The sequence below is a fragment of the Aptenodytes patagonicus genome, chromosome 7 (assembly GCF_965638725.1).
Source record: "Aptenodytes patagonicus chromosome 7, bAptPat1.pri.cur, whole genome shotgun sequence".
Taxonomy (NCBI): domain Eukaryota; kingdom Metazoa; phylum Chordata; class Aves; order Sphenisciformes; family Spheniscidae; genus Aptenodytes; species Aptenodytes patagonicus.
Window position 1 is genome coordinate 44,150,841 of NC_134955.1, and position 19,340 is coordinate 44,170,180.

Below are 19,340 nucleotides of genomic sequence, written 5' to 3' on the forward strand. Positions count from 1 at the left end.
TGGCAGTTTGTCTTTTGTTTTTTTTAACCTGCCAACTTCATGACAATATTAACTCTCAATTAGGCAAAGCAGTCAGGAGGTTGGCTTACATGGGTGACTTGTTTTATCTACTTTGGAATATATCTTTGTACTTATAAACAAACACATCATAAGCCTTGTTTTTTGGGGCCTGTACAGCTAGTCAATCTCGGTGTGTATATGATGAGCTGCTTTCTGTCTCACCTAGGTTGGAGCCCTCTCTCTTAAGTAAGAATATAGCTAATGATGTATTCTTCATTTTACTAAAGGGACCAGCCTTTCTTGTCTGTTTTCTTCTCTACCTATTTGAGGGGTGAGGGGGGGAAGTCCAGAAAATCTTGAGAACTGTCAGCTACTTTGATTACAGAGGCTCTCATTATTGGGAAGTTTGCTTTCAGTTTTGAAAGGAGGAACTCAAATGTAAGATTCTGAATTCAGCTGTCAGCAAGGGAGTAGTTTCAGATGGGTACGAGAAAACAACTGTGAAATTGAAGATAAACAAGAAGAATTGGAAGTGCTCCATTTCAGCAGTAACTATGATGTTGCAACTTTTTTTGCTCTTTAGACAAGTTTTGGTTTGCCCTTTTTCAGAATTTGATTGCTGTTTCTGCCATGTGTTCTCCTGAATGTCTTGCTGCCTTGTATAGGAGGTGGAGTGGTTTAGCATGTTGACTAGACTGTGCATACCCTCCAGAAATTAACTTTTTATGGCTTCCTAACTACAAGTTGTGGTATGCTTTAGGCTTATGTGTAAGATTTGTGCCTGTAGTGAGCAAAAATAGTCTGGTTTTCCAATAAAGATGTTAAAAAAAAAAAAAGTGAATTTTGCTTATTAAAATGTAAGTATGTAGGGTTACTGAAATGGGAAATTCAGTTTGATTTAGGGTAAGGTAGATAAAATAGAACTGATCGATAATGTTCAATTTTGCTAGCAAAATATTTTGCTTCCGATAATACTGTCTTTGCAGGATGCAGAGCTCCTAGGCTATTCTGCTTGATTTTATTCTGTCGTGTAACATATTGCTGATAAGAAGATAAAAAGCACTTAGCATTCTTTCTGGAAGTCTGTCTGGACTGTTTTTTCACACAAATATTCCAGACAGTGAAATGCTTCCTAATTGCAGCGTCGTGTCTCTATTTTTAAGTAGGCCGTCAGGATAGCCTAAAATTAGCTTCAGGCCAATATTTGCTAAAAATAACTCTAAAAAAATTAAAACTTGGGTACTTTCTGGAATGCAAAGCAGTTTTCTTAACCCAAAAGATACTGGAATAATTAATTTGTGAAGGCATAGCTTCAACTGGTTTTGCATTTAATTTTTAATTGTTTTCCAGATTCTTCTGAGTTGTACTTGAAGCCGCCGAAATGGTTCTAGCAGATCTTGGAAGAAAAATAACTTCAGCATTACGCTCACTGAGCAATGCTACGATTATCAATGAAGAGGTATGTAGTATGCATATGTGATTGCTTTCTAAATGTTAGTGCCAAGTTCTGAGAAGAAGTTCTCAAAGGCTGATGAGAAGCTTGAAGTAGGTTGATGTTATCCCAAAGCTCTTTTATTCCTTCAAGTAAAATTTCTAACTAGAAGTTTTAACCTCCTGATAGTACCGCCAAAACTTAGAACCAGATGTAGACATGCATAATCACTCAGGGATAGTGGGTCCCATGGTCAAAGGGTCCTTGAGCCTGGTGGCTGTTCTTATGAAGATCGGTGTTCTGAGGAGGTGAACGCTGGAGGAGGCAATATGTGCCTAAGTTTTGGTGGAAGGTAGGCTGTGAGACTATGTAGACTGCTCTGATTCATGTGTGTGTGCGCAGCCAGACTATGGAGTTGCGTACTAGGCTGCTGGAAGCTGAAGCATGGAAGAACAAATAGCTTTCAGTGTAAACCTTGCTGTCTGAAATGTGAGGATTATGTTATGTTTGCTGCCTTTATATTCAAGCCAATACAGTGTGTGGTTCTGGAAGCTGTTTGACTTGGTATAGTCTGTATTTTTTTTAATTAAGAATTTGAAATTATGAACGTTTTCTGTTATATGGACTGAAAAGCAAGATGGAAAACTAACTGATGTGGTGGTTTAGAAGTGCCTCTGAGTAAATAAATTGCTAGAAACTTTTCAGGTAGACAGACAGGTGGCTTAAAGTAACTAAAAAGTAGGCTTATCGAGGGTTGCAGGGTTGGAACTTGTGCATAGAAGAAAGGTTTTAACAAATCTTCAGCTGGGAGACAACAAATCCTTAACTGAATCAAATACAGCCCAATTAATTTTTTTCAGCAGTAGAAACTTTTCTCCTGCAAGAGCTCAAGCTGTGCAAATGAGGCCATTTATGCAGGTGTTACTTTCAAAAAATCTTTTTGTTCAAGACGTTTCACTTTGAAAAGTCTTAGAACTACTAAACTGGGTTCCGAACCGAGGCACCTGTTTGCCTAAAAGGCGTACCCCAGAGCAGCAGTCCCGTTTCTGCTGAGAATGCAGATAGTGTGTCCGTCTTGCATTTAAGGAATACTTTTATTTACAGAGATTATGTTGTGTTAAGAGATTCTTTTGTGGCTTTCTGTTACAGCTGTCTCTAAGGAGTACCCATTGGGAAGTTTAGAAAGTCTTGCTACCATATGAGCTGCTGTTGTCCTTAATGCAATAGGAAGTGTTCTATGTTACTTTGTTATAGCGTGCATATTACAAATTGAGGACCCTTCTTTTCCAGTATTACCCTTTCAAATTTAAATTGCATTTACATAGGAACAAATGCATAGACTTTTTTTATGTGGCAGTCAATGTAATGATAGGACTGCATGCATTTAATTTGTAAAAGCCTTGGTTATATCATAAATACACTTTCACGTTCGTATTTTGAACTAATACTGGCCTAGTCAATACTGTGTATTATAAAACCATTTTTCTTTTATACTCCAAAGGTTTTAAATGCTATGTTAAAAGAAGTATGTACAGCATTACTGGAAGCTGATGTTAATATTAAACTTGTGAAGCAACTCAGAGAAAATGTCAAGTAAGTGAAATAATCAAAATGCATTTAACTTCTAATGTTTGTAAAAGTTGTAATGTGAGGTTACAGAAGAATAACTAACTTCTATCTTTATATGGTTTTTCTTAGACACACTCAGTTTATCTTTAACAGAAAAATACATTTTGAACTAAATGTCTAGCCAATTCCATCAAAAGAATCTTTGTCCAGTTTAGCCAGTCATTGCTGTTATAGTCTTGTTTCAAAAAACTGTTGCTGTCATCAGTTGAGTGGTATGATAAGCAAGTTCTTTGTTACTTCCTAGACACCTCAACTTCACATGTTCTGTGCTGGATATAAATAGATCTGTGTATGTGACCAGTACTGTTACCTTGGCTATTTTCAGATGTGTAATTCAAGTAGATTCAAGTCTGAAAGATGCAAGTATTTCAGAAACCTGGTTTTGTCCTGCATACAGAAGTAATATCTCCAGTGCATGTCTCTTAAATACATCCTATCTGAAAACTCAAGGCAAATCAGAGTGCTGTTCCAGTTGGAAAGACTTCATTTATTACTAGGTTAAAGTGATGCTTTAAGTTATACTAGTGTTTCATGGTTTTCCTAAACTCAGGTCTGCGATTGATCTTGAAGAAATGGCATCTGGCCTTAATAAAAGAAAAATGATTCAGCATGCTGTCTTTAAGGAACTTGTTAAGGTAGGACTTCAAAATTCTGTATTACGTCACTTTTCTTGTACAGCCTGGGCTGTGGAAGCAGTACAGTAGTGAGCCAAGCTTTAAAGTTATTGTGTGGTACCTACAGTTATGTTTTCTGTTGTTGTGAGGCTACTTACTGCTGCAAACACTAGTATTCTTGTGATGGAAACTACTTCCTGGGCATCTCTCAGACCAACTTTGATTTAAGCTTCAAGTCCAGCTATTCTTACTCTTCAGTTGAAATTTAAAGACAAAATAAGGGTAAAGTACTACTAGCTTCTGGACTGTCTTTGGTTGTTCCAGAAACACACCTTTGCTACCCGCATGAAGATTTGTTCAAACTACTTATAAGCCTTTGAAAAAGTCTTAAGTAACAACCCAGCAATTCATGGCAACATTTCTCTTTAATCTGCCTGCTTTGTCAAATCAGCACGGGGGTATCAGTATTCTGTCCTCTTCCTAGTTAACACTATAGTCTTTTTTGTTATGCTGTAGTCTGTGCCCACCCATATGATGGCTCTCTGGAATGTATGTACTTTCTGCTCATTTGAGAAGTGAGGCAGCAACCCTAAAAAGTCTTCTGTACTGTAGGATTCTCACCAGAAGAGGTCCATCTTGAGCAGTGGTGGGGTGGAGGTCATGTTTCTGTGTTGGTTGTTATACTTGCGCCATATATACAGGCCACCCTGACTTCGGTGCTTGGCGTTAGAAAGAAATTAACACTGTTACTGTTACAGAATTATTATGCATAATACTATATACTATAGATATCTTGCATGGGCTGTTGCTGTTCACTGTAAATCAGCAAGGATCTAAGCCAAATTAAGACTAGAATATGCAAAAATTGGCTTGCTCCATTGAATATAAAGCCAGGCACCCAGCATGACCGTGACACTGACCGTTGTGTGCTTCTGAAATTCAGTTCTGCAACATATATTGTACTTTGCTCTATAGCTTGTAGATCCTGGAGTCAAAGCATGGACACCTACCAAAGGAAAACAGAATATTATAATGTTTGTTGGTTTGCAAGGAAGTGGTAAAACAACGACCTGTTCAAAGGTAACTTGCACTGAATCTGTTTGCATGTCTCTTTTTCTTGGGGGGTGGAGGTGGTCATTGGATTCCTTTGGTAGGATTTGCTTGTGATCTGTGCTGTTTCTATAAGTAGGAAAATACTAACTGATTGTAACGTGGAGATATTTTTGTAGAGTGGTTTCTGAGATGAGATGAACATCTAATTCTTTTGGGGCAATTTATGGCTTGTAGGACTTCCTTCAAGATTTTTTTAAACTAAACTCTTGATGAAATGATACCATATATGGATAACAAAGATGCTTTCTATTCCTTGCTTTCTGGGTTTAAGACTAGTACTATGAATAGAACCTATCTCATTCCATTACCTATTTCCATTACCTATTTAGGGGAACCAGTAGAAGTTGGCCCCTGTGTTAGATAACTCAGTTAAGTATGAGTGGGTGGTATGAAACCTGTTCTAGCCCCAAATTAACTGAGGAAATTTGGATTTGTATTTTTAAGGCTAAAAAAGAATGCTCTGAATCAACACTTAACCTATTTATAATGGTTGTTGGGAGGAAAAATTATCCTATGGAAAAAGACTGATGCATCTTTGGTTTTTTAGTCATCTGCTTTTGAGATTCATGCATAGGCTATACCGAATATATCACTGCCCTGATTTCATAAGACTTTCCTAGTGCTTCTGTAGGTGAACTATATTTTGGAAGTTTGTGTTTGGTCAATCAAATGTTCTGTGAATGTACATTGTACCAGTGAAGCTGAGTGTTATAAGAAAGTGAGGATTCCATCCTTTGCTTTAAAACATGTCCTTGCAATGGAAATATCTTTGTTCCTCTGGATGTACAGAAAGAGAGCTGTACAAGTTGTAGCCATTACAGTACTTAATACTGAAGTAATTACTGCTTTGGGTAGTTTCTAAAGCTAGTCTTATCTGCAGTATTAACAGTAAGCAGAATCCAGGAGTTAGTAAAATGGGAACTGGAATTATTTGTAGTCATTCCTAGCTCAGGAAACTGAAATCAGAAGCAGAATCAAGCAGCTGTTTTCATCTCGCCATTAATAATTATATGTACAACATACTTTTCTAAATAACAGAGATGCTAACATTTGATACTTGCACAGTGTCACTAAGTGGTCTCAGTTATAGGAAGGCTGGCTTGACTTTTTGTCCTCTGTATGTACTTCAGTGGCTTATAAGCTGTTATAGTGTCATGCTTTCTAGTGGGATTTTGGTGTAACTAGCTGTTTTGGATTTCTTTTCACAGTTAGCATACTTCTATCAGAGGAAAGGTTGGAAGACATGTTTAATATGTGCAGACACATACAGAGCAGGTAATACAGTCTTTAACGATGTGGTTCTTTATCTCTAATACTTACAGATTTTTTTTTAAATAGTCCATTGACTGTACCTGTCTTACAGGTGCTTTTGACCAGTTAAAGCAGAATGCCACAAAAGCAAGAATTCCCTTTTATGGGAGGTAAGCATCCTTCAGAATCAGTTTGGAGAACAATTCAACTCCAATGATGTATTGTTCCTTATTGAACATCTCACACTAAGCCCCATTCAGTGTTGCCTAATTACTTAGATTTTACTATAATACTTGCTCTGATCAGAGGAAAGTTGTGCCTAGTTCAGTATATTGTCTGCCAGTAGCAGCAGGTAAGGGATAGTGTGAAAAGAGATCAGGGGGATAATTCCCTAGAATATTCTCTCAGCGTATAACAGTTTATAGGCCTTTACCAGACACATTCAGATTTTCAGGAAGTATCTTTACAGATCAAAGGATATGATTTTTGGACCCTTAATTTTTATTGTCAAGTAGGGGCAGCAGTGAACCTAAAATAGCTTTTATAAAAGCAGTAAATAACTTGCCCCTAAGCTTCACTGGAGGTGTACTGTCTAGGTCCTCAGTTAAATGTTATTTCAGAGAAGGGCTAGTAGAACTTAGTGCAGTCTTCAGCAGGTGAGACAGTCCTTTGTGCTTCAGTTCACTGAATAGTAAGGGCAAATGGCTTAGGAAGGCATATTTTTAATCAATTTTTGCTTGACATAAGAGGAAGTCCCTCCTGAAATCCAGCTAGATTTACAGTTAACAAGTTTACAGTCAAGTAATGAAAGTTTGAATTAGGTTTTTTTGGGAACAAGGAATTGCATATGTATATATTTCTCTTTGTGATCAGTTATACAGAAATGGATCCTGTAATTATTGCCTCAGAAGGTGTTGAGAAATTTAAGAATGAAAACTTTGAAATAATCATTGTTGATACAAGTGGACGTCACAAACAAGAAGACTCTTTGTTTGAAGAGATGTTACAAGTTGCTAATGCCATAGTGAGTAGTTTCAAAAAATACAATAACTTCTGTTGTAGTAATTTGACTATTCAATTATATATATTTATATATATATTTGACTATACAATTCATTTATGTTTATCTCCTAATGTTCTGTGTGGATTTTGCTCCTCTGGAATGTGTCAGCACTTTAACTCCTAGAATATATTAGAAATTACAAACAGATATGAATAAGCAAGGGCTGGATGATCAGTGCTTGATAGTTCTGTGTCAGTTTTAATTCTTGTATCTGTAATTCGAGGATGCTTGCACATAACTAGACTACCGTTCCTGCTTTAACTTTTCCTTTTCACGATCTTTGCATTGAGAAACTAGATAAAAGAACCAGTCTGATCTGGTAGCTATGCGTACTACATTTTCTGTGATTGTCATGAATAATTGCCCTGAACCAGAGAAGATGATTGGATAACTTTCAACAGTTTTGATATGTAAATGAAGCTGGTGTTTCTTGTATGGGTTTAAAAAGTCTGGCTGGTTTTTTGATTCTGTGGTATTGCATGATAATATGACGCTTCCCACACAACTCCTGCTAATGGCTAACTTGTTTTCAGAGGAATGGATGTCTTAAAGCTCTTAATGTGAAACCGAATGGAAGATGTTGTTAGCCATTAATTGCTTGTAGATACTAATTAGCTTATTGGCTCAGATACTGGCTAAAATCACTCAAAATGTAAGTAATAACTGTAGACCTATCAAATTGTAATATTCTGCATTGTAAATAAGTCTTTCACATAGTAATACAGCATCAGAGTTTTCAAATGGTCCTTAGACAATACCGTTCATAAAACAGTTGCCCTTTTGTTTTAAACTGCACAGCCTTTACATACTTACTGTCATTGCAGTAAGTTCTGCTACTGAACATAATGCATGAACACTGTTTAAGAAAGCAGGAAATTACTATTTTGTTTATCTCTCTTTTCTCCTAGCAACCAGATAACATTGTTTATGTGATGGATGCTTCCATTGGCCAAGCTTGTGAAGCTCAAGCTAAAGCTTTCAAAGATAAAGTAGATGTAGCTTCTGTTATTGTTACTAAGCTTGATGGACATGCAAAAGGAGGTGGAGCTCTTAGTGCGTAAGTATTGTGATATAATAGTGTCCAACATCTGGCCGTGCATGGACAACCATGAAATATGTTAGTGTTTCTTGGAAGCCTGTCCTGTGAAAGTGTCAGTGTCACACTGCACAGAATCTGAGATTTAAGTCAGTAACAGTTATGTTCTTACCCTGCTTCTGGTGGATAAGATCACCCGTTGATATTAACGTCAGTCAGAATCAGATGTTATGATGTACTTCCAATACAGTAGTGTGTATTGTCACATGTCAGACTCCTGTCTTCTGAGAATAGCATCAAGCAATTATATTTATTGCGTATCAGGAGGTTTTACCACAAATATAAATTTGGACTTAATAGATATGGCTTACCTCAAAAGTTTTGCTTCTCATTTAATACCCAAGATTGTTTTTTTCCAAAGGGGGAAAAACTCTGGCTAGTCATACCTAGTGGCCTTAAAGCTGTGATGCAAATCAAACTTCTGGATTGCCAGTGTCCAACAACTTGGTAAAAAAATTAGTCTGCAGTCATGCTTTCCTGAATTCCATTCTTGTTGGACTTCATGTGCTGTATCTTGACAGACTCTGTTGACTAGAAAAATGTTACATTTTATCTTCGGCCTTATATGATGGCATGTCAGACTAATCTCCAGCTGCGTTTCAGTGACACAGCTTGTATGGAGCTGAGATGATTTGTCAAAACAGTCAAAGTTAACTGCCTCCAACTTACTAAATCGCTGTCTGACTTTGATCTTAAGTGTTAGAGTTCTTAAACTGCCATATGTATTTTGCTGTTGTTTATAGCGTAGTGATGAAAAACTAAAGAGCAAAATGAAAATACCAAAAGCTTGTTCCAGTTGTCACGTGCTTGTATGTGTTATGTCTGCTGTGTTTGTCCTATACTTTCTGTAGACTGGAAGCTGAGTTCATCTAAAAGCTAGTACCAATGATTGGTGAAAAGGTTCTGATTTTTCCTACGTCTAAGCTTTTTTTCTGTATTGAAAATGAGATTGCTGTCTGTTGTAGGAGGTACCTTGAAGAAAAAGTAGTCAATGTCTGTCTCATCTGGCCTCCGAATATTAGGATAAAATGGAGATGATTTATTTTTCTTTCTTTCCCCTCAAGTTTCTTCAACTCAGCAATGAAAATAAGCAACTTCTATTTCTGTTGATGATTTCTCAAAGCAGAGTTTGTGTTTTACAAAGTACTAATTAGAGAAACATTGTGTCAGCTACTCCCAGCTACCCATCCTAAATGCTGGGTGTTTTTGCATTAAAAGTTTGAGGAGTAAGAAAGATATTTCAGGGAGGATGCGTTGTGTTGATGATGCCTGGCTGATTATGTTAATAGGTGGTACAAAAGATGGGTGGTTTTTGAGAGGCCATTTCATAAAATATATTTTACTGCAGAGTTGCTGCCACAAAGAGTCCTATTATTTTTATTGGAACTGGTGAACACATAGATGACTTTGAACCCTTTAAAACACAGCCTTTCATCAGCAAACTTCTTGGTATGTACTGCGTACAACTATACTTAAAAGACACTTTGAATTGGATAATAGAAAGTCAAAGTGTAATTTTTTTAATGCCAACTTTGGAGCTTTTTTTTTCCAGGTATGGGTGATATTGAAGGATTGATAGATAAAGTAAATGAGTTAAAGTTGGATGATAATGAAGCACTCATAGAAAAGCTCAAACATGGTAAGTTATTCCCAAGGCCTGAATAGCGGGTGTATTACCATGACCTAATCATGGCAGGTTCTCTCAGGGATGTAGACCACCAAGTTAATATGTATATATGCATATATGTATGTAGAGACAAGTAGCTTGTTTCATGTGCATAGTGAAGAATGGTTATTCTTTCTCTAATAAATGGGGCAGGCAAGTAAATTGAGTTATATTTTTCGAGTGATAAGTCTGTCAGACTATAACTGTCTGTAACTGCAGAATAACTAGCTTAACTCTTAAGTGTGTGCCATCTAAAATGGTTTGGCCATGTTCATAGTGGAGAAGAGGTTTATTTATCTACTTGTCTTTGCAGTATAGTATTTACCTTGTAAATATAAAGAAGAATAATTGAGAAAGGACAGTAAGACCAAAATGCTAGTGTGACTTTTGCTAATCTTCTTCTTTTGTTGTACTTCAGGTCAATTTACTTTGAGAGATATGTATGAACAATTCCAAAACATCATGAAAATGGGACCATTCAGTCAGATCTTGGTTAGTTATCCCTCGAATCATTTTATCAGATTTTCATTTGTATTTGACAAACTTCTGCTGTAAATTTAGAACTCTTCATTGAAACTGGTGCTAGAGTCTGTGCTTTATGTTTTTCAAAAAGGTGAAATGATTTGCCTACTGCGATACATAACTGCTGAACTAAAACTTGCTGTCCATATTTCTGGCTGCTTAATTAAAGTTAGCTTTGCCTATTCTGACACAGCTTTTGTTTTCCATTTTTAAAACAAGGGTATGATCCCTGGTTTTGGAACTGACTTCATGAGTAAAGGCAATGAACAGGAATCAATGGCAAGGCTAAAGAAACTTATGACTATAATGGACAGTATGAATGACCAAGGTAAAACAAACTTCACCCACTATTTCTTTTCTCCATTGTTGAACAAGCTTATTTACAGAGATCTTTTTGGAAACAAGTTGGACCTAAGGCAGCATCCACAGTGACAGAAAATGACGAGGAGCACTTATCACTCTTAGAAATGGCTAAGAGTACATATGTGTCTCAAACGTTCTGAATAAGTCTAAGTATTTAGAGAGATACGTTGACAATTGCCTGTTGCTGCTCTGTCTTGTGTAGAATAGATGGGATTTTGAAGCATTCTATTGGAAATTAATGTATTTTTTCATACTGTAACTGTGCTTCTTAAATTATTAACACAATACTTGCAAATTAAAAAGTTACATTCATTTTTAATCTGTCATTGCTGTCTGTCTTCCTACCCTCAAATTTACTTGGTGACTCAGCCTGGTCTCTGGAATTCAAGGTGTATTGTTTCTAATCCACCCGTAACTGTTGCAGGAGAAGTATGCTCTTACCCTTGTGCTAAACCCATTAATATGGCTTAAGACCAAGTATGCTGAGAACATAATTTATTCAGGCGACTTTTTCTATCATGGTGATTAACTTATGAACAAAACAGCTTTTTAGTACTATTCCCTAGAATATCATGTCTCAATCATTTATGTAAAATTCTAAAAAATAACTAAATTCTCAACAATAATGAGAACAAGTTTGCTACCAGCTGTAACAGATTTTAATGTCAGTAACTGAATGGGTTTTTCTTTCCCACACTGTAATTGCAGAACTTGACAGTACAGATGGTGCCAAAGTTTTCAGTAAGCAGCCAGGAAGAATCCAAAGAGTAGCAAGAGGTTCAGGTGTTTCTACCAGAGATGTTCAGGAGCTTTTGACCCAATACACTAAGTTTGCACAGATGGTGAAAAAGATGGGAGGCATCAAAGGGCTTTTCAAAGGTAAAAAAAAAGTAAAACATTAATTAACTTAGTGGGGAGGTCACTTGATGGGTGAACACAGAGGAAATGTAAAAATGTAGATTAGGTGTTGGGAGAAGAGAAAGTGAGTTGTAGTTCACTCATTTTCATGATGTTTGAAAGCTCTTTTATGTAACTGGTAAGAACTGCACTGTTCTTCGTGACACTAATGTGTAAGTTAACAGTGAAAACTACTGTATTTTTGGCTTTATCAATGTAGATTTCATTACTACTACAATACTGACACTTTAGTCTGCTACATGGGGCACAGGGACTGTTGATCCTTAAATACTTTTAAGTGGCTGATGTGCTAACTTTTGATCGTGGGCTTGAATGGATTTGAATCTAGAATTAGGAGGTAAAATTCTGAATTATTTTATTTTTAGCCCCATATATTAATCCACTTTCTTACGATTGTTTCTTTCTTTTTTTTTTTAGGCGGTGATATGTCAAAGAATGTAAATCCATCTCAGTTGGCCAAACTGAACCAACAGATGGCAAAGATGATGGATCCAAGAGTTCTTCATCATATGGGTATGTGTTGGCTTTTTACAGCTTCAAGAGAGGACTACCAATTACAGTGGAGCATTTGAAATACAGAAGTGAGGAAGGTGATATGAGAATGTGTGCATCATATATCAGTATTAAGTATTTCTAGGTTTTCTAAGGAGAATCAGAAAGTTTAGTCCATATGTTATGAATCCTTTGCACTTACCAGTGCTTAATCTAGTCTCTTCATTTGGATTCAGCTCTCAAAATGAGCAATTGGAGCGGTGTCTGATGAAGTAGTAAAGTGATGACTTGAAGCGTGACTGTGGTAAAGCAAATCTATTCCTAAACTTCCCTTCTCTTCTAAGCTTTGCCTCAAATAATTAAATTTGTCAGGAGCAGCTTTAAGTAAAGACTCCCATACTGGAACCTCACTAATTGATAATGGTTTTTTCTTTTGTCTAGACGCACAGGTCATCTTAAAGCCTACTTTAAGCCTGGTGTTTTGCAGACCTTTCTGTAATTACTCACTCAGTTGTCCATTTTCGATAGCCATTTAAACCTGCCTTGACAGTCTTGGGCTTTTGCATTTGTATATTATTGAAATAGCATGTGTGCTATAATGAGGCCTCAGAAGCAAGATAGATGTGCTTCAGAGTTAATTAACACATCCATGTTCTCACTTATTTTCTGCAGGTGGCATGGCAGGATTGCAGTCAATGATGAGGCAATTTCAACAAGGTGCTGCTGGGAATATGAAAGGCATGATGGGATTCAATAATATGTAAAGAAGCCTTAATAAAAATGGACTTGGTTGACTCTTCGTTGCAACTTCAGTGAAAGAATTTGCTTTCTTCCTTTTTACAGTGATGGGGGGAGTGGTCTTTTGAAATCTTATTCAGGCTTCTCAGTTTCTACATCTAATTTCTGAAAACTATTTTTGCTTAAATTAGTTCCTCTCCGCTAATACCTGATGGCACAAAGAGTAATTCAATTTAATAAAACAAAATCATGATGTAAAATTTTAATATTTAGAGACACTTTTAAATTGTTTACATCAAATGGCAGCCATTATATTTGTAAACAACCCTGATCTTTGGTTATAGTAACATAAAATGTCACAGATATACTGTAAAATAAAATTTAAGTGGTTATAAACAAGGGAATGGCCTGTTTCTTCAGTTCTTTTATAACTGTCCTTTATCAATATGTAATGAGATTATTTCCTTGGTTTGATTTGTTTCTAATGACTGTTGTAACTCATGTTTGGCATAGATACTATAAGAATAATTCAGTATCTGAAATGTGCTGTTGCTGCTCAAGTGTACTCTTTGAAGCTTTTTTAGAAGGTGGATGTGCTGTGCTCCGATTTGTACAAAACTTTGTCCTCCAGAATTTTATCGTTCTTTCCCTATACATAAAGAATGAAGTGACTAAAACCATACAGGTATGCAGATATCAAGCTGCCTCATATACTGAAGATAATCTTCATACCAGGCTGCCAATTAAGCAGTTCTTTTGTTATGGAGATAGTTTCTAATACATACTAGATGGAATTCTGTGCTGGTACTGAACTTAAAATAAAACAGACACAGATAGCTGTATCTGACAGAGCACATTGCCCCAACTTGGCTACAATCTGATCTTAATTTCCTATAGCATTTCTTCTTCTAATATTTCAGTTTACTGTGTTTGTCTCAAAAGGGTGGTATCTACAGGCACACTTCAGAAACTAGGTAGACCAAGTGAACCTTGAAATCCAACATACATCTTGGCAAATATGGTAAGATCTTTCACCCTTATCTTAAGGCAAGAGGGTATATATGAGTTTATTTTAATACACTGCAGAGTGCTTGGGTTGTGAATGGACACCCATCTCTGTTGCTTACATAAGATAAAAATTACATACAGTAATTAAAACAAGTGTGTCCCTCTGTCAGCCAGTTCTTTGAGAAGGTGGCAGCTAACACAGCTGACAGTGAATAGCGTATATAATAGGTAATTATGCTCTTGCACTAATAAAACAAGGTATGCTGTAACTTAGTTTATAATGTGGGAGTATCTTCTGCGTGATTAGTGGTATGTGTATTCAATGTATGGAGGATGCTGAAAAATCTTCAGGTATGCCATTTACCTACAGCACTGCATTTTATGCATAGCGTTGGTCCGTAAAAGGATCAGTTAAGTTGGATCTTAGTATTTTGAATGTGACAAAAGAATGAGTCCTTGCATATCACCAGCTTGCGGGGGAGCTGTCCTCAGCTACTTAAGTGGTGTATGTTTACTAAAACTTTTATCTTTTTTGTAATATTTTTCAGTTCTTGAGCAGTACAAACCAATGCAATGTACAAAATCATACAGCAAAGAGTAGCAAATAAATCTTGGTTTGGAATGCAGTCAGTAGGGGAGAGTGGGTAGTTATGTTGAATGCTTTTGATGGAAATCAAACATGAATAGGCATATTGAGGATGAACAGTGAAGCACTGTGCTTCTGGACAGGCTCAGTCAGACTGTCAAGTAACCAACAGTTAACCCTTTCTATTTGCAATTCATTGCATACATTTAGTTTTAGTCTTTAGCTCACCATTTCCAAACTGCTACCACTGCTACCAGACAGGAAGAGAGCTGTCACTAGCTGTCTGTTGGCAGAGCAAGGGCAAGTTCAGAAAGCATTTCCTTTAAAGTAAAAGTGTGTCAATTCTTACTTCTAAGATATACGCTGGAATAAACAAATAGCAGTATATTGCTCTTGCCTTAACATGCTAGGTAGAAAAGACTTTGGAACCTGCTTGGAATAATTGCCTGAAGATCTCAAGTTTAAAAAGCAAAACAACAAAAAAACAGATTCATGTTGGAGGCACTTAAAAGGAGAGTTCAACTGTATAGGAGCACCTATAAAATTCTGTCATAGCTTTATAGGAGAACAATTTCGGGGAGTGTGGGCAATAATTTTTTTGTTTGTGGATCCTGCAGAGCACAATGTGTAGAAGAAAATCCTGAAGTTCTTGCAGGAGAACAGAAGCTATCATGTTCTATATGTTCTCTCAATTTGGCATTCTGAATTGGGAGACTTAATTGCATCAAGCTAGGAGAGGCCATGTAAAACACTGCCAGCAAGTGCCATGAATAACAACTCTCCCAGCACCATTTTCTTGCATTGGGCTTCTTGTACTCGTCCTCCACAGGATCTCGCCATGTTCTGCAGAAAAGTTTTCTCTGGCATACAAGAAGCCTGAAAAATTAGAGGCAAACAAACTTCACTGGAAATACTTAGAAGACTGAGGCCTGTCTTTCTGCGTGTATCTTACTGAAAGCTGTTGCTGCTGCGCAGACAAGTTTGCTGTTTTGGTGTCTGGACACATGGCTAAATAAAGTTCATTAAGAATTTGAAGTAGGTAAAGAAGGGTTTAAGTAACTAGGTAATTGTAGCGCCCGGGAAAGGCCACTAGAAGGAGCCAATGGACAAAGGAGTAACGTACAAAATAAGCTCAACTCTTTTATTTCCGTTTTGGAAGTGCACCCTTACTTCAAAATCAGTGACATCCTGCAGTCACCCTTTTCTTTGGTTACAGGATGTAAATAAGCTTTGACATCCAGGACACTAATACAGAAATAGGGATCTGTTGCATGTTTACTTTTCTGGAAGATGGTGGTGGTTCTGTAAAAGTGGAAGACCTTCACCAGCTGTGGAATAATCATATATTGTTGGTGTATGCTTTATTAGTTTGCTGCCTTTTAAAGGAAAGTCCTACCCATAGGGCTAGAACAACAGATTTGATGGAATTTTTCTACTCCTTCAAGAAAGAGGAAGACCTTGGCAGTTCAAATATAAATATCCTCTTATTGCAGTTAGGGCAAAGGATGCATGTAGTTCACAGCAACTCTTCTTAAGCCTCTCTGAGCAGCCTACTAAGAGGAAACATTTATGATGGTCAATAGATAGCTATGTGATAGGAGCTGGACAATTAACTATTAGCACACACAAATAGCCATGGAAAGGCACAGGCATGGGTTTATTTGTTAAGTCTTTACCTTTCCTCAGGACTTTCAATATTGACACTTGCTAAATTTATTAAACTTGTCTAAGTTGCAAATGCTAATTGTTCTGGGAGGTGAAAGATTAACTTCAATATTACTGTACAGCCGCTATAATTGCAGTAGAGGTAAAGAAGAGCAAGTTGTTTGGTTGATGATTTAATGCTGTTCTTTAAGAGCTGCTACCCTATTTCATCCAGTCCTTACTAAACAGAATGTTGACTCTACTAAGGGTAGGAGGTATTTATGTGCCCTTACATTAGTTTGTTTCTTTGCAGTTTTAAGTAATACCTCTTTGTCCTGTACTATCTAAAGTAGTACTCTAGTCTTTCACTTGTGCGTCTCTGTAATCACACATTCAATAGTACATTCTGTGCAACAGTCCTTTTCATAAGGGGAACATTTTCTGCCTTGTGCTAGTATAATTGTAAATCTAGTACATCTGTACTTTACCTGGGACTTTAATTTGTCATGGGATCTGGATCATGCTTTGATAATATGACTAAGAAAGTCCATAAGAGCCCATCTACGCTACAGACTGTAATTCTTTAGAAGCTATTCTTAATGATACAGGATGGAAGGATGGCTCTTGCTGTCAGGTAAATAAGTGCATGTTACAGCCATTGGCTCCAACCCTTAAAAAAAAAAAAAAAAAATTACTTCTCAGTCCCATGAAAAGGATGTTTCAAATGCCTCCACCTCCAGCTGTTTGTACTAGTAGTTGGCACTGGCTAATGTGCCTCTTGCCTAGGTCAGCCCCGGCCCGTCCCCCGCTCAGGCGGGGCAGTCACCTGCAGCAAGGAGGCCTCAGCGCAGACTTGGGGGAAAAGGACTCCCAGCTCTCCGCTGGAGCGGTTGCACAAACCAATTATCTGACAAATGCTTCTCCCTGCCTGCTGGGAACAAATGTTATTTTCTCACCCAGACATATCCCAGGGGCCAGGGCACCCTTGTTTTGCGTTTCTTTCTTGTTCTGTGGTTTGTCCTTTAACATGTGTTGAATTGCCTGAGCCAACACCAGGTACTGAAAGGCTTAGCAAGCTGCCCCTTCTTGAGGGAGAACTCTTAAATACTGTCAAGTAACTTCCTGCGCTTCTCAAAATATTTCTCCATTTTGCAGATTTTTACAATGTTCTAGGAAGATGATGTATTTCCTCATGACACACAGAGCTTTCCCTCTTTGCAGAGGGGGGTATGCTTCCTTCGGGGTGTAGGTACGGCTGTGCCTGGCAGCCCGGCTGCCTCTGGTCTCTTCCCGGTCTCCCGCCGGGCTGCGGAGAGAAGAGAAATGACCCAGGCCAGCAGCGACTCGGTCCCGCTCCCGGGGGACCCACCGGGCGCCTCTCCCGGGGGGTCGGGGCTTACGAGCGCGGCCAGCCCCGGCGGGGCACCCCACCCCTCGGGGCGCGGAGGAGCACCGGGCGGCGGCCCAGCAGGCCGCGGAGGGCTCCAAGCGCCGCCCCGGCGGGCGGTGTGACGGGCGGTGCCGCCCGGCTGCTCGCCTCCCTGGGCCGCGGCGGGGCCGCTGCCGCCCTCCCCCGGCGCCGCGGCGGGCGGGAGGATGGAGCAGGGGCTGTCCGCCATCACCCTCTACTGCGCGCCCGCCGCCGGCCCCGCGGCTGCCGCCTGCGCCATGGAGCCTGAGCAGGTGAGCGGGGCCGGGGTCGGCGGAGCGGCCTCTCCCCCCGTGCCGCCCGGCCGGGCCGCCCCGCCGCGGGGCCCGGGAGGAGACCGCTTCCGGAGAAGGGCGAGGCCCCTCGGGCCGCGGCGGGGCGGGCGGCGGCGCCTGGGCTCTGGCCGGGGCGTGGGCGGCGGCCGCGGCCTGACGCCCCCGGGTGTTGTGCGGGAGCGGGTGAAGCCCCCGGCGCAGGCCGGTTCTCCGCTGTGGGTGGCGGGGTGCGGGGGGCCTGGCCGCGGGGGGAGGCGGTCGGTCTGTCCGTCTGTCCGTCCGTCCTTCTTCCTTCTTTCCAGCGCTCTGTAATTACAGTCAGCACGGCGGGCATGCGTCTCAGGTGTCTCCTGTTCACCGGCGGATAACGCTTCTTACAAACGAGCCTGATGAATATTAAATTGAGACAGGTTTCCGCTTCCCTCCGTGCTGTCAAGTTCGTGAAGGTGTTGGAGATGGTCAGGGACACCAGCTCTTAATTAGACTGTAACCTGGCGAGCTCTCCTACCCTTTCTACAGACGTCCCTCACAGCGGCCTTGGCTTCGCACTGAGTGTTTTTATGCACTGCACCTTCACTGTTTATGGTGCCTTTCCAGGGCTGCTTGTTCCGAGGGTGTATTTTCTTACAGATGTCCTCTGACTCTGTTATTTTGTTGTCTTCCGTTTCAGAAAGACTCGTGCTGTTTAATTTTGATTGAAACACAAGGGTGGAAAATCAAGCAATATGAAAACTCCCTCCATTCTCCCCCCCAGGCCCTAGCCAAAAAAAGTAACACAAATGAAATCAGTAAGGCAGGCAAGATAGTATGGGTAGAAATATTTCTCATTAACTATTACCAGCCTTCTAGTAACTCGCACTATCGGGTCAGTAGATCTGCACAAATTTAATTACTCATCTTTCTGAGGGCGAGTGGACACCACAGACTTTGGCATTTTGGGTCATAAGCTCTCGTAAGGATACCTGAGTCTGACAGATTAAAAGATGCCAGAGTGAATAGTCTGCTCTCCCTATTACTTTTTGCTTCTCTTCTTCCCCTCCTTGATGAAACTTTACATTATTGCATCACCTAATATTAGTTGTGTGAGCTCTCCTAGCTCACCTGCAGGTGTCCTGGCACACCTCATCCTTAATTGTAGTTTATTTGTTTTGGCATTTTGGTTGTGGACTGAAATGCCATTGTGCTAGGTATTGTACCAACACCGTCAAAATATGCCCTGCACTCACTCTGTTTCTGGCCAAAGGGTGAGATAAGAGAGTGGGTGTAAAGAGGGTAAACACGGAGCAGCAGTTTCAGATGCTGACTTCCTGACAAGGTGAGGTTTGTGTGGGTGCCATAAAGCCAACAAAAATTCCAAGAGGCCGTCTAAAAGTAAAAGGAGGTCGCTTTACAGTGTTCACCGAGTACCTTAAAAGCATTAGCTAGCGTGGCGAAAGCACAAGGGTGACTGGCCTTCGTGTCTAATAGTTGCCGGAACAGAAGCCAAAGTAAATACTGCCAT

The 19,340-nt window shown here is 39.4% G+C and overlaps 1 protein-coding gene across 3 annotated transcripts in view; it reads left to right on the forward strand.

The window, feature by feature from the left end:
• The window catches only part of LOC143163528 (signal recognition particle subunit SRP54), a 36,969-nt gene that overhangs the window by 2,345 nt on the left and 15,284 nt on the right, over positions 1-19,340 (forward strand). The window contains exons 2-16 of one of the 3 annotated variants that reach the window (XM_076345031.1): positions 1,351-1,459; positions 2,934-3,025; positions 3,612-3,696; positions 4,651-4,755; positions 5,997-6,063; positions 6,152-6,209; positions 6,913-7,063; positions 8,011-8,159; positions 9,547-9,647; positions 9,751-9,837; positions 10,283-10,356; positions 10,606-10,714; positions 11,458-11,628; positions 12,085-12,180; positions 12,832-13,296. In XM_076345031.1, the coding sequence (XP_076201146.1) occupies positions 1,382-1,459; positions 2,934-3,025; positions 3,612-3,696; positions 4,651-4,755; positions 5,997-6,063; positions 6,152-6,209; positions 6,913-7,063; positions 8,011-8,159; positions 9,547-9,647; positions 9,751-9,837; positions 10,283-10,356; positions 10,606-10,714; positions 11,458-11,628; positions 12,085-12,180; positions 12,832-12,923 (1,515 nt within the window). In that variant the 5' untranslated portion in view covers positions 1,351-1,381 and the 3' untranslated portion in view covers positions 12,924-13,296. Of the gene's footprint in view, positions 1-1,350; positions 1,460-2,933; positions 3,026-3,611; positions 3,697-4,650; positions 4,756-5,996; positions 6,064-6,151; positions 6,210-6,912; positions 7,064-8,010; positions 8,160-9,546; positions 9,648-9,750; positions 9,838-10,282; positions 10,357-10,605; positions 10,715-11,457; positions 11,629-12,084; positions 12,181-12,831; positions 13,297-17,697; positions 17,819-19,340 lie in introns of those variants that run through there. The other 2 variants (XM_076345034.1, XM_076345032.1) reach the window with 2 other exon arrangements.